This window comes from Limulus polyphemus, unplaced genomic scaffold, assembly GCF_000517525.1.
Source record: "Limulus polyphemus unplaced genomic scaffold, Limulus_polyphemus-2.1.2 Scaffold2298, whole genome shotgun sequence".
Taxonomy (NCBI): domain Eukaryota; kingdom Metazoa; phylum Arthropoda; class Merostomata; order Xiphosura; family Limulidae; genus Limulus; species Limulus polyphemus.
Genome location: NW_013667908.1, coordinates 118,148 through 130,995, shown reverse-complemented (window position 1 = coordinate 130,995; position 12,848 = coordinate 118,148). Strand labels below are relative to the sequence as shown.

Genomic DNA, 12,848 nt, shown 5'->3' with positions numbered 1-12,848 from the left:
CCCCCCCCCCCCACCCTACAAGTTGTATTGCACAAATGCACTTCGAAAAATAATATTAACATTCGGCAAAAAACAAATGAAACAACTTTAACACTACTCGCATTGTGGATCTGTTTATTTTCTTGTTTTGTCTGTCAGAAAACTTTTGATCTTTCACAATCTCCTTTTAGAACAATAATATCGGCATCTATAGATTATTTAACAGCTGTAAGTATGAAGCCAATGGTTTCCACAAAACTCTTAACATCGTTATAGCCGTACTGTATCTTCTTCATGAGGCCTACAACGGCACTTCGTACATTTTCTTAGAAGTCAGTAATTTTAACATCGCCCCCCAGTGGCACAGCGGTATGTCTGCGGACTTACAACGCTAGAAACCGTGTTTCGATACCCGTGGTGGGAAGAGAACAGATAGCCCATTGTGTAGCTTTGTGCTTAATTTCAAACAAAAATAATTTTAACATCAAAAATTTATTAAACCCAGGCCTCGCGCCAGACATTGATTGTATCAAGGGGAATACCATGTTTTCGAGGGTGGGATTTGTTATGAAAAAGTCAAACTTAAAATCGTTATATAAATATTACAAAATTAACAGGCTGCAATACACACTATAATTTAATATGTATGTATGTACACATATATATATATGCGCGCCATTCAAGCCTCAGACATTATCGGCGTTGCAAGTGGAAAATATTAAAGTAAATACATTTATTCTAACATAAACATAAACTTGACCAAATTATTAGAAAACGTTCTGGAAAGCTGTACATTTGTAATCACAAGTAAAGGTTTATTAACGATATCAGAAGAACAAAACTGAGGGTTATCAGGTTGGTGCTGGCAATGAATGACCCTCTAATGTCCTAAGTGACAGTGAACCCGATTCTACAGCCTTGAACACATTGTCCTTCAATGTTTGATAATTATTTTTAAGTGGACTATCCTACTTCCACATTTTTGTCACATTCTTGATTCTTTGTCAGGATGTTTCAAATCCTCTATGAAATGGTGATCATATTCCTCTATTTCCCAGCCACGTCTCTCGTTAAGTTTTGATTTCGTTCTATTATTTTCTATTTTATTTTTCAGCTCTTCTTTTCGATTTCTTACGTCACTGTCTGAAAGCCTTCAAAGTGTTTCACATTTGTGTGCTGTTCTTCAGAGTTTAGTGATCCTTTACTGTCAAATCCTACTTCTGACATCAAATATTATGTATTGTACTTATAACTGAATTATTTAGGAATTAATATACATGACTTACAGGTTTGCTAAGAAATTCACTAGATAAATGATTGTTAGAATAAAACAATTTAGGTTCTACTAATATATGGACGCATAGAATTCCTTATTTGATAATTTGTTAAGGTTACACCTTTTGTTTGTTTGTAATCAAGCACAAAGCTACACAATGGGCTATCTGTGCTCTGCCCACCACGGGTATCGAAACCCGGATTATAGCGCTTTAAGTTCGCAGACATACCGCTGTGCCACTGGGGGGGGGGCTACACCTTTCGCTATGAACAGGTAATTTATTCACAAACCTACACTGACTTTGCTTACGCCGACCTGAGTCATGGAACTTAGAACCAAAAACCTAAAAGTATTTCACAAAAGAACAATAAATCACTGTTTCTATGAGACTGATTTTGTCACATGCTATCAAATAACGCGATGTAATTACCGTAATATTATTTTTATTAACAATAAAAAAACAGCATATATTCTTCAAGGAATTGCTAAAATATTCTATATATATAAAGCTTTAAATTATCCTTCAGAAAACTGCTAGAATATTCTACATATAAAGTATTAATTTATCCTTCAAGAAATTGCTAGAATATTCTATATATAAAGCTTTAACCTATTTTGCTATGTGCACTCAATTTTTGTATTGCTTTATATCCTGACTAAGATGCAAACTGAAATATTGGTATTAAATATTTTTTTTCTTCTGAAATTGAAAGTCGTTTCTTCTTATCAAATGTTTCAAATAATGTATTTCTGTCAGCACTTCGCATATATAAAAAAACGAACTATCATTTACATTGCAATAACTATTAGAATCATTACAAATAAGCCCCCCAGTGGCACAGCGGTATGTCTGCGGACTTACAACGCTAGAAACCGGGTTTCGATACCCGTGGTGGGCAGAGCACAGATAGCCCTTGTGTAGCTTTGTGCATAATTAAAAACAAAACAAACATTACAAATAAAAATTATTAGAGTTATAACTTACACGAGTTACCACCTAATTGCAGCCAGTACCAATGTTATAAAACTTCTCAAGATGACTAGTTCTTCTGCTTTTAGTATATAATTCATTATTAATTTAATTTATATAAATAGAAATTACATAATTTCCCACCTGATCGCAGAATGTACCAATTTGCGAAGGACTTCCCACTCTGGTCCGTAGTCCATAAAAACGAGGTTCGCATAGCCAGCATTCATCATCCTTGCTATAACGTAAACCGTATTTAGGAGACAACATTCATTTCATGAAGTTACAAAAATAATTAAATAATGTCACCAAACACTCAATTCTTTTTAATAATTTGATTTGCAATTTTACGACAAATGAAGACAAGAAATTAATCTTACCAGTAATGTTTTGAGGTCGCCCTAAAAAGTGGTTTCTTTTGGAAACCAGTGCTTCCTTCATTAGGTCCCAATCGCTGACGATAATATAAGGTTTGCCACAACCCCAGGACGTGAAGAGATTTCCATATTTTTGTTGTAGGCTGGCCAAAAGTCGCGACAGTTGTGGGGTTCTAGAATACCCTGAATATTCAGTAAAAAAACAAGCATTCAAAAAAGTCAATCAAATCAAATCAAAAGAATGTCTTTAATTGTGCATTATACTTAAAAAGGTAAATACACAAACTTGAAAAATTAGAGAAATGATTTGTCGTTGGTATAGTTTCTAACTTATGTTATTTGATGTATTAAGTCTGTCAGTTCAAAATTAGGGATGTCTAAGCGCATATAGACAACAAACAAAATTACCAACACACATACCTTTTTCAGAATTTCACGTTGAGATGTAATTCACTTCGTTTTTAGAACTAATACGTATTATCTTACACTGTGTTTCTCAATCTTTTGGAGCTCTTTACGTATTTTTCGAGTGTCCTATTTCGAGTGCTCGGTACAATGATTTATGGCGCCTAGATTTAAATTGGTTAAACCGAACTTCGCAACTTAAGACATTTCAAGTATAGAAAAAGATAGTTACAGTGACTTACACTTTATAATGATATAAGACACTGCAATTAAAAATAAGACAGAAGTGAGTAAATAAGGGACCTTTTGTGTTTAAAACAATACAGGGTTTCTATTTGTACGTATCTTTCACAGTTGTGCTATTTTAAAGAGGAATAGTGATTCTTTGATAAGCTTTACAATAATCTCAAACCTGTCTTATGATAGGTAAGAACTTCTTTCTGAGTACGTTTCATTGAAAATATTTGGCTTACATTCTTTCTACATTGAATAGCACTAGATTTGTACTGTTCTCTGGAATAACATGTTGGTAAACAATGATTTATAAGCATAATGAAGTGATTTATTTTGGGGAGAACATACTACAGATCAATTCTCTATTGAAATGTGTAGTATGTTAAATAAAAATCATTTCATTATGCTTACAAATCGTTGGTTGCCAACTTAATATTATATTAGCACAATGTGCTTCTTTATTCAAGTATAAACTATATATTAAATAATAATACATTAGTTGCAATTTAGGATATGTGAAATACTGGTTGATGGTTACTTGCCATTATACTAAATAGAACAGTTTTAGTTAGAATGATGTTTGTAAATTATTTAGGCTGAAGTCTGTAAATCCACTTGTAACAATGGTCAAGTTGTTGACTGAGTTCTTATGACCTGTGGTTTCTTTATATGATCGAATTGTTGACTGACATAGTTTCACTATGTAAAGGCTATTTCGACTGGATACACCTAAGTGGTAACAGACTCTATTTTTTAAATGGTGTTTAGTTTTGACAGCCGAATTGGCTTTTCAAGACATGCCTACAAATCTGGTGTTAAGGTGAATTAGATTTCACGGTAATTATAATGTTCGAGACTGGCAATTTAATTTTGATCAACTGTATGCACTGCGGGGTTGCCAAAGCAGCACCCACTGAAGATGAAGAGAATGACGTCAGTAAGGAAGTTGAAGAAAGAATTAATGAACCAGAAGACAACAATAGTGAAGAAGAAAATAATCAGCTCGTGTTCGATGAAAAAGCTAGAGAAAATATTGAAGTTAACGTGGAAGGAAAAGATAATAACAAAAGTGACGACAATATTCTTCAACTAATATTAAAGACAACGTGGAAGGAAAAGACAACGACAACAGTCTTCAACTAAAAATGTTAAAGATAATGTGGAAGTAAAAGGCAAGGACAAAAGTGACGACAACAGTCTTCAACTAAAAATATTAAAGATAACGTGGAAGGAAAAGACAACGACAACAGTCTTCAACTAACAATATTAAAGATAACGTATAAGGAAAAGACAATGACAAAAGTGACGACAAGAGTCTTCAACTAATTGGTTAATTCGCTGAAGTTTTTCTTGAATACCTTGCTTTTAATGACTATTCAGACGAAGGAATTGAACCCCCTTCTGGAAAGTCAAAAGATGAAATCTATACCAACTGTTTTCAGCGGTAAATCCAACAATAAATCTTGGAATAACAAGAAAAGAGGTCATCAAAACGATGACTCAAAGGTTTGATTTAAATTATCTTCTGGTTAATATGCTCTGTTATTCTTCTCATAGATCTTATGTTTATATCACTTCTAAGCATTATTGTAAGCCTCTCACAATGGCTTTGGGTTTATACTAGATTTGTTAAATAATACTGGGGTTAGTCCTATTGGCACTCCAAATAATAATGTATTGATCTTAACTGTATTTATTTTTCTCTAATAAACGAAATTAAGAACAAGAACACTGGAATATCTCTGTTCTCGATTATGCTAAAGTTGTTAATGACACAACTACACAAGTACTCCGTTGCACCTGGCCCTGCATGGCCAGGTGATTAGGGCGTTCGACTCGCAATCTGAGGGTCGCTGGTTCGAATTCCCGTCATACCAAACTTGCTCACCCTTTCAGCCGTGGGGGCGTTATAATGTGACGGTCAACCCCATTATTCGTTGGTAAAAGAGTAACCCAAGAGTTGGCGGTAGGTGGTGATGACTAGCTGCCTTCCCTCTATTCTTACACTGCTAAATTAGGGATGGCTAGCGCAGACAGCTCTCGTGTAGCTTTGCGCGAAATCCACAACAACAATCCCCGTTACACGTTCCTGGAAAGTGGGACTTACGTCTGAAACGACGTTAAGCAACAATCTTTAGATGTATTATTGGGGATGCGTTCCTGAAAAATTTCGCTCCACTCTTGAATAACTTTTTGAAAGTTGTAACATGGCTTTTTTAACTACATTATACTACACAAAACATGCATGTAAGAATGTCAAAGGATTAAACAGTTTAGTGCCAAAATTAATTATTTTCCTTGTCATGGGGCATTGTAATATCACTAGGTGGCCACTTTGGAGCCATGCAGTAAGGGTGGAAACAAGGCTTTTCTGCAGCCAAAAAAATATAAATAAATAAATAAATAAATAACGTGCTTAGTAGACAATGGCGCGCAAACACAACGTGTTTACATCCTCGGCCGTGTTGGCTAGTGGACGATATATCACACTCCGCCTAGTAAACTAGTTCGACATTGGCACGCTCTAGTAATCGAACACGACAACGTTGCTTCACACACATGTTGGTAATACAGTACTTACAGTTTGGTGAACACTACGCCTGACAAAGTAGTTCGGCAATATTTTAACATGCTAGTAATGAAACAAGGACATTGTTTCTAAAGTATTGGTAGTAATTGATAAATACTACACCTGGGAAAGAAGTCAACGACGTTGGATCTCTCTAGTAACGAAACAAGGCAACGTTGTTTGATACATGGGTAGTAACTGGTGAGCGCTCTGATAACGCTGCATACCAGGAACCAACTGTAGTCATATAAGACTCAGCAACACCTGTAACTCTAATCCAGTGTGGTGAACACTCGCAAAATCCAGATTGATCCCACGTTTAAAACTCACAGCAGAAATATCTCAAAACTAGACATAAGTATTGATTAACTTGAATGCTTCATTACTATAGCTCGGTTTTCTGATCGCGACTCCAAGTTACAGAAGAACTAAACGATCGTTACAGTAATAAGTTCGAAACCCTTAGAATGAGTATTAATACCAAGAAAATTTATGATAAAAATCACTATTTTTTTCTATGATTCGTTTGTTTGTTTGAGTGTAAAGCTGTACAATAGGCTATCTACGTTCAATCAGGATCGAGCCCCGAATTTAAGCGTTATAAACCCTCAAAACTATCCCTGTGCTACCGAAAGCCGTTTCTCTACGAAAATAGGAGTTCACCGGTGGGACAGCGGTAAGTTTACGGACTTACAACGCTAAAACCTGCAGTTCGATTTCCCGTTGTGAACAGATGAGATAGCCCAATGTGGTTTTGCGCTAAGACAAACAAACGAAAATAGGAAAAACAAAATCACACCAGTATTAACAATAACAGTAATATTTTTAGTTATTCTAATAATGTATTGGGTATTGTTATAAACTATGTTAAAGACACTCTACGAATCTATGCCTAGAATTATCAACATCTCACTATATTTGAACTAGAAACTGTTCATGATTTTGCTAATGCCCTCGCGTCACAGGAATGTTTGATAATTATTAATCGCTAAATACATCTGTCGGCTCTGATAGATTCGGGCTGTGAGTGACTAAGAGTTAGCATGTTCAGACTGTGAGTGACTAACAGTTAGCATGTTCAGACTGTGAGTGACTAACAGTTAGCATGTTCAGACTGTGAGTGACTAACAGTTAGCATGTTCAGACTGGAGTGACTAACAGTTAGCATGTTAGACTGCGAGTGACTAACAGTTAGCATGTTCAGACTGTGGGTGACTAACAGTTAGCATGTTCAGACTGCGAGTGACTAACAGTTAGCATGTTAAACTGTGAGTGACTAACAGTTAGCATGTTCAGACTGTGGGTGACTAACAGTTAGCATGTGTAGACTGTGAGTGATTAATAGTTAACATGTTCAGACAGCGAGTGACTAACTGATAGCATGTGTAGACTGTGAGTGATTAATAGTTAACATGTTCAGACAGCGAGTGACTAACAGATAGCATGTTCAGACTGCGAGTGACTAACAGTTAGCATGTTGAGACTGTGAGTGACTAATAGTTAACATGTGTAGACTGTGAGTGACTAATTGTTAGCATGTTCAGACTGCGAGTCCGAGGATGCATGGCTCGCAGTCGATTGCTGCAAGAACGCGCTCCACTTTTGGAGAGAGTTACAATAGTGACAGTCATATCCCGTCACTGTTAGCTACAATACGCGTTGGGTGTTGTTGAATATCTATTGTGTAGCTTTGCTTAAATTCTGAAACAAAGCAAACAAACACACTGATTCACCTCTACTGAAATTCAAATAACAATATTAATCTTTAACCCCCCTCCCCAATGGCTCAGCGGTAAGTCTGATGCCTTATATCGTTAAAAACCAGGTTTCGGTACTCGTGTTAGGCATAACACAGATAGGCCTTTGAGTAGCTTGGCACTTAGCGAAAAATCAAACAAAGTTCATCCTTTACTAAAACAAAGAAGAAGAAGTAGAAGAAAATCATACGATTAACTTCAATACTTACTGTCAGGTAACATTATCTAATGTTGACTATAAAATTCTTATTAATCTATTGGTAATAAACTCTCTTAAAACTTCCAGTGTTCGCGACCGTGTTTACAATGCTTGTGACGTTATCTACACTTGTAATAATAACAAAAGTAAGGCCTGCGTCATCACAATTCATTATCCATTGAGATGAATTTCTTCATATGGAAATAGTTGCTCTGTCGTTTTTAATGGACATCGAATGAGAATAATCCTTCATGCCTGGGATCAAACCTTCTGTTGCTTATCCTGTTTCCTTCGGTCATTGAAAGCGTTATCTCTGCCCTCAGTCACAACCAATGTATTGAGTTTATACCATATTAGGTAATTCGCATAAGCAACAGAATTCCGACACAGAAGATTGAAAACTTTTTTTTTTTGCAACCGATGTACTCTCTCCGGCATGTATGAAGTAAATAGTGCAGTATTAAGAATAGTAGAAAACCGGAGCTTGGTTTCAGACGTTTTGAGGCCATTATTCAGGCGTCTGACGCAAAGTTGATCATGATTCTCTCAGTTAAAACTAATTTACGATTTTCGTTGTAACTCCTACTAATACGTGACCTTTTGTCCCCAGCTTGAAAGTACTCTTCGTGCTTTATGTGAATGTGAGACTGTTGCTGCCGCCTGAAGGAGATTTGCGTTTTTAGAACATTTTGGTGCTTGTTATTAAAGCTCACGTTTGCTCTTTTGTATACGTATTAGAAGAACTGACTTCGCAGGTCTGGGGATTTTCCAATATTCCATACATAATGAAAGAGTCAGGATCGTTGTGAAGTCTCGGTTGAGAGATAATTTACATTGACTGAGCAGTAAGTAAAGATGAATTCCAGAAGAAACGGAGATTTTGAAAGATCTCATCTTTATAAAACTTATCGGGGGGGGGGGAGATCCCAAGTTGTAACTTTCTTAGTTATTATGGAATTTTTCTTGCGTTCCAAGGTGTAGTCGGAATAGTAAAACACCTAGACAGACACAGGGCGTTATTTCTGGGTGCTTGATTACGGACAGTTTTGATTTTTTGTGTGAAATGAAATGATATGGTAATGAACCTGATACAGTGACTTTACGAAAGGATTAATCAAACTGTAAATTGTACTCTCCTATTTATTTTTCATACTTAACCTGTACGTGTTCTTCTTACAGATTTTTTCAAGTAAAGAAGTACCATAGAAACTACTACCTAGGTAAGTATGCTGAATGTAGTTCTGTTTTTTAACGGTAACCGTAAAGTTTCTAACCGAGTGGATTTGTCCCACTGCTGTAACTCAGCCACAGAAATTCTTCTGGTAGGCATAGAGAAGAATGAGGTAGATTTAAAACTTACACCATTGTTTTTCTTCTCCAAGGAACTGCATTAATGTTACATTTTAAATGCCAAAAGTTGGCGAAGTATTAGAAACCGACAGATCTACGATTTTACGATTAAAATCATGTAAACAATATTTTTTTCATATTTCTCTTAATTTCTTCATTTTAGACTCAAAATCAGAGTGGTATAAAAATAGCATTTCAAACCTGTCTTTTGCTCACACAAACCACTACCCATGAATCCTTTCCACTCGATATCAGAATTCGTAAGTTGGGCTGAGCGATGAAAGACAAAAGATATCCTAAAACACTACTTATATATACTTAAAAAAACGTTTCCAGTTTACGCGATTTTAATCACAAATATTAGGTTTATGTTCAGGTAAACAATTGTAGGATGGTCTGAAAGCTCACATTTGTTAAGCACATCAGAATTTAGCGCTCGCATCACAAAAGAACACGTGATAGAAACACATAAACTAGATCGCTAGTTGATAAAAACAAAGAGTCTCACTCCAACATCACCTGGATGCATTCTTCAAATTTCACTAAAGTTAAGAACCTGTTAAGACAGAATCATATGTTCGGATGTTTTGTGAAAAACCAAAAACATATCTGACATTCACCAAGTCATATTTCCTGAATACACAAAAGTCTTCTTCATCACGAACTCTCGTATAAGGGAAGGCAGAACGACTCACGATCATGTGCGACTCCCTAAAGCATTCTTGTATTTGACATCACTACTATCTCTCCGACATCTTAAACCACTCTTCTCCTAGTTAACCTTGCTCTGCTTGAACATTCAGACTTGTTATCGGATTTGGCGCTAGTGAGGGGTCTGATCCCTCCTGAAATGTCGTCCCCCACAAAAGTTAACGCTATCGTTTAATCAGATTTTAAAGGGATCATTAAACGAAAAGAGTGTAAAGCTCTCCAAATGTTATTACAATAATTACTATTTCTTAGCGTATATAATATCTACTTAAAATCTTGTTAAAATATTGTTGTTGGCCCCATTATGTGTGCCATTGCCTCTCCCTCTAAATCAAGAAACCGAACTTGTTTTCCGTACCAAAAAGTGGAACTTGTTAACCTTACGTGGCCGAACACTGCAGACGTCACCTCCATTAACAAAACATTGTTAAAACTGCATTTTACATTCTACAACTTTTCAGCTTACACAATACCCGAACTTCACAGAAAACAGGTAACACTCTTGCGCACACAAACATACACACAAAAACAAACAAAAAATCTTCCCACGTCCTTTTCACGATATTTGTCCACCGGTGGGACAGCGGTAAGTCTTCAGGGGTTCGATTCCCCTCGGTGGACACAGCAGATAGCCCGATGTGGCTTTGCTATAAGAAAACATACACATTCACGACATCCCGTCATCACTATCCAAGTTATTTATCCTTGTTGACATCCACCTTCCACATAATATTTCTATTTTCTTGCTGTTTACTGATTTCCTAGTTCTTCAGCTGATCTTACACTTTTTAACACTACTTTAACACGAAACAACAAAGTTATGGTACTGAATAATCGTGACACAAAATACACCAACTTCAATCGTGTATTAAAAATTAAAACGGACAAACTCTTCAAATTTAATATGCCTTCAACTACCCAGGTCATGCTTTGTTAATGACAATGATCAAGCACTCTACACTCACCCTGGTGGCTCTGAAGATGTACTCGACTCTGCTTTACAACAGACTACTACTCTATTTAAATCCTCCGATTTTTCATCAAACTCCATTTAGAAAGCTAAAACGATTAACTGCGTTTTTAACATACTAAGTAGTGGTCGTTTCCTTCAATGGGTTCTCTTTCCTGCCTCACCATTGAAGGAAAAATTGCCTTTTTTTGCCCCAGTAGCCTAGGCCCTTTTAAAAAACAGCCTTGTTCTCTCAAATTATCCCCATCTCAAATATTTTATTCCCATTTTTAGTTACTAAAACAAAGGCTCAGAGACTACATGTTGTTTGTTATTCGTTCTTTTAACAATTGGCTTCATGAAAACCTATTGTTAACTCTCTCGCAACGAAGTCGGTCAATTCGACTGATTTATAATATGGACCAGAACTAGGTAACACTGTGCTAATATGTTTTGATATAACATTTGTAGCACAAACTGGTAAAACTTTCATTTAATGAAATTTTAACCATTACAGGCTGTAAGAAATATGCTCATTTGTATAACTAATGTGTCCTCATATATTGATGTTTTGTTTGTAGATGATATTTGTTGTTATTAGTACATTTAAACGAATGGGTTCCGGAAAAATATTTAGGCCTCAACACTGAAAATTCATTTTAAAATGCCCTGATTGCAGATCATCATTAAAGGTTGCTCTAGAATCTTCTATTTCCGATTTAGTTACCTCCACAAATTCACATACAGACATTAATAACTAAATCTCGTCCATCATGTAAGCTATCAACAAATTTGTTAATGATTCTGTCCCGAAGAAACGTTTTTTTCTTCTCCTGACCACTGAAATCACATCTAAAATCCACGCATAAATTCTAAAATTAAAACATCTCAAAAAATATTCTTTAACACTGGAAACCTAGACTTAAACCACCAAATAAACAGACGGCTTAACAGAGTAATAACACAGTTTATCAATATTGAACAAACAGTCAGCTGAAACCATTCTATGGACCAATCAATACAGAAACTAATCTTTCTTGCTTCTGGAAAGAACTTTTGCAGAGCTACAGAAAACAACACAAACGATAATACATCCAATTTCAACTATAACAATGTTAATGTTCTTAACGACACAAATATACTTAAGTTTTTGATAGCAGATACTTTTGTTACCTCTGTTCATAACTTCTTTGAATCTTCTTTTACAGAAATAATCAAGAACCATAATCAACCTTAGTTTTCTAATTTACACATATAACCAACGTCCAGTCACAGGGTACAATATTTTTACTGTCTTTACTTGTCCCCTTAGCCCTCCGACGACTATATGGTAAGTCTGAGGGCTTATAATGCTAAAATTTGGGTTTCAATACCCGCCGTGGACAGAACACAGATATGCCATGGATAACTTTGTGCTTAACAACTGTTAAGTATTACAATTTCGAATAGGTTAAAACTGAGTTAGACTGTAATTTAGATTTAGCAGTTAAATAAATGCCGATATGTGTCCAATTTATGATATTTGACAACACAGTTTCTTTTTTTGATACAAATGTGTTTTAATATATAAAGAACATTACAATTTACAATAACAGTTATCAGAAATAGTTATTAAAAACAATTATATATAAATATATATACACACAAAAGTTTACAAACTTACAAACGATATAAAGTCTTTTTCTGGTCTGGAACTTCCTTGATGTTTTATCGAGGGTTCACGATGATCGAGTTAATTTCGAGTTTATGCAAGTATAATTCACTTAATAGGGAGCTAGCTAGCTCTGTGGTCTTTACTGATCACACGCCGATTTTTTTCCACCGATGACGTTAGATAATGTTTTCGTAAAAATACTAATGTCCATGTGAATTCACTAAAGTTAAATGGTTTGTAATGTTCGAAATTTATAAATGTTCCTGTTCAAATATCTTAAGTTTTCCGATTAATAAGCGTTTAATCACTAATTATAGCTTCCGAGGTTTATAGTATACCAACTATAGCAAATCAATAATAGATACTCTCGCGTTGGTTATATTTATAGGCGTGTGGAGAGTTTCTGGAAACTTTAATT

The 12,848-nt window shown here is 35.5% G+C and overlaps 1 protein-coding gene across 3 annotated transcripts in view; it reads right to left on the bottom strand.

Moving 5' to 3' along the window:
• The window catches only part of LOC106466549 (cytochrome P450 1A1-like), a 43,044-nt gene that overhangs the window by 21,724 nt on the left and 8,472 nt on the right, over nt 1-12,848 (bottom strand). For 2 of the 3 annotated variants that reach the window (XM_013926841.2, XM_022394584.1), the window contains exons 3-4: nt 2,606-2,785; nt 2,370-2,463 (exon numbers count right to left, since the gene is read on the bottom strand). In XM_013926841.2, the coding sequence (XP_013782295.1) occupies nt 2,370-2,463; nt 2,606-2,785 (274 nt within the window). Of the gene's footprint in view, nt 1-2,369; nt 2,464-2,605; nt 2,786-7,776; nt 7,847-12,848 lie in introns of those variants that run through there. The other variant, XM_022394583.1, reaches the window with a different exon arrangement.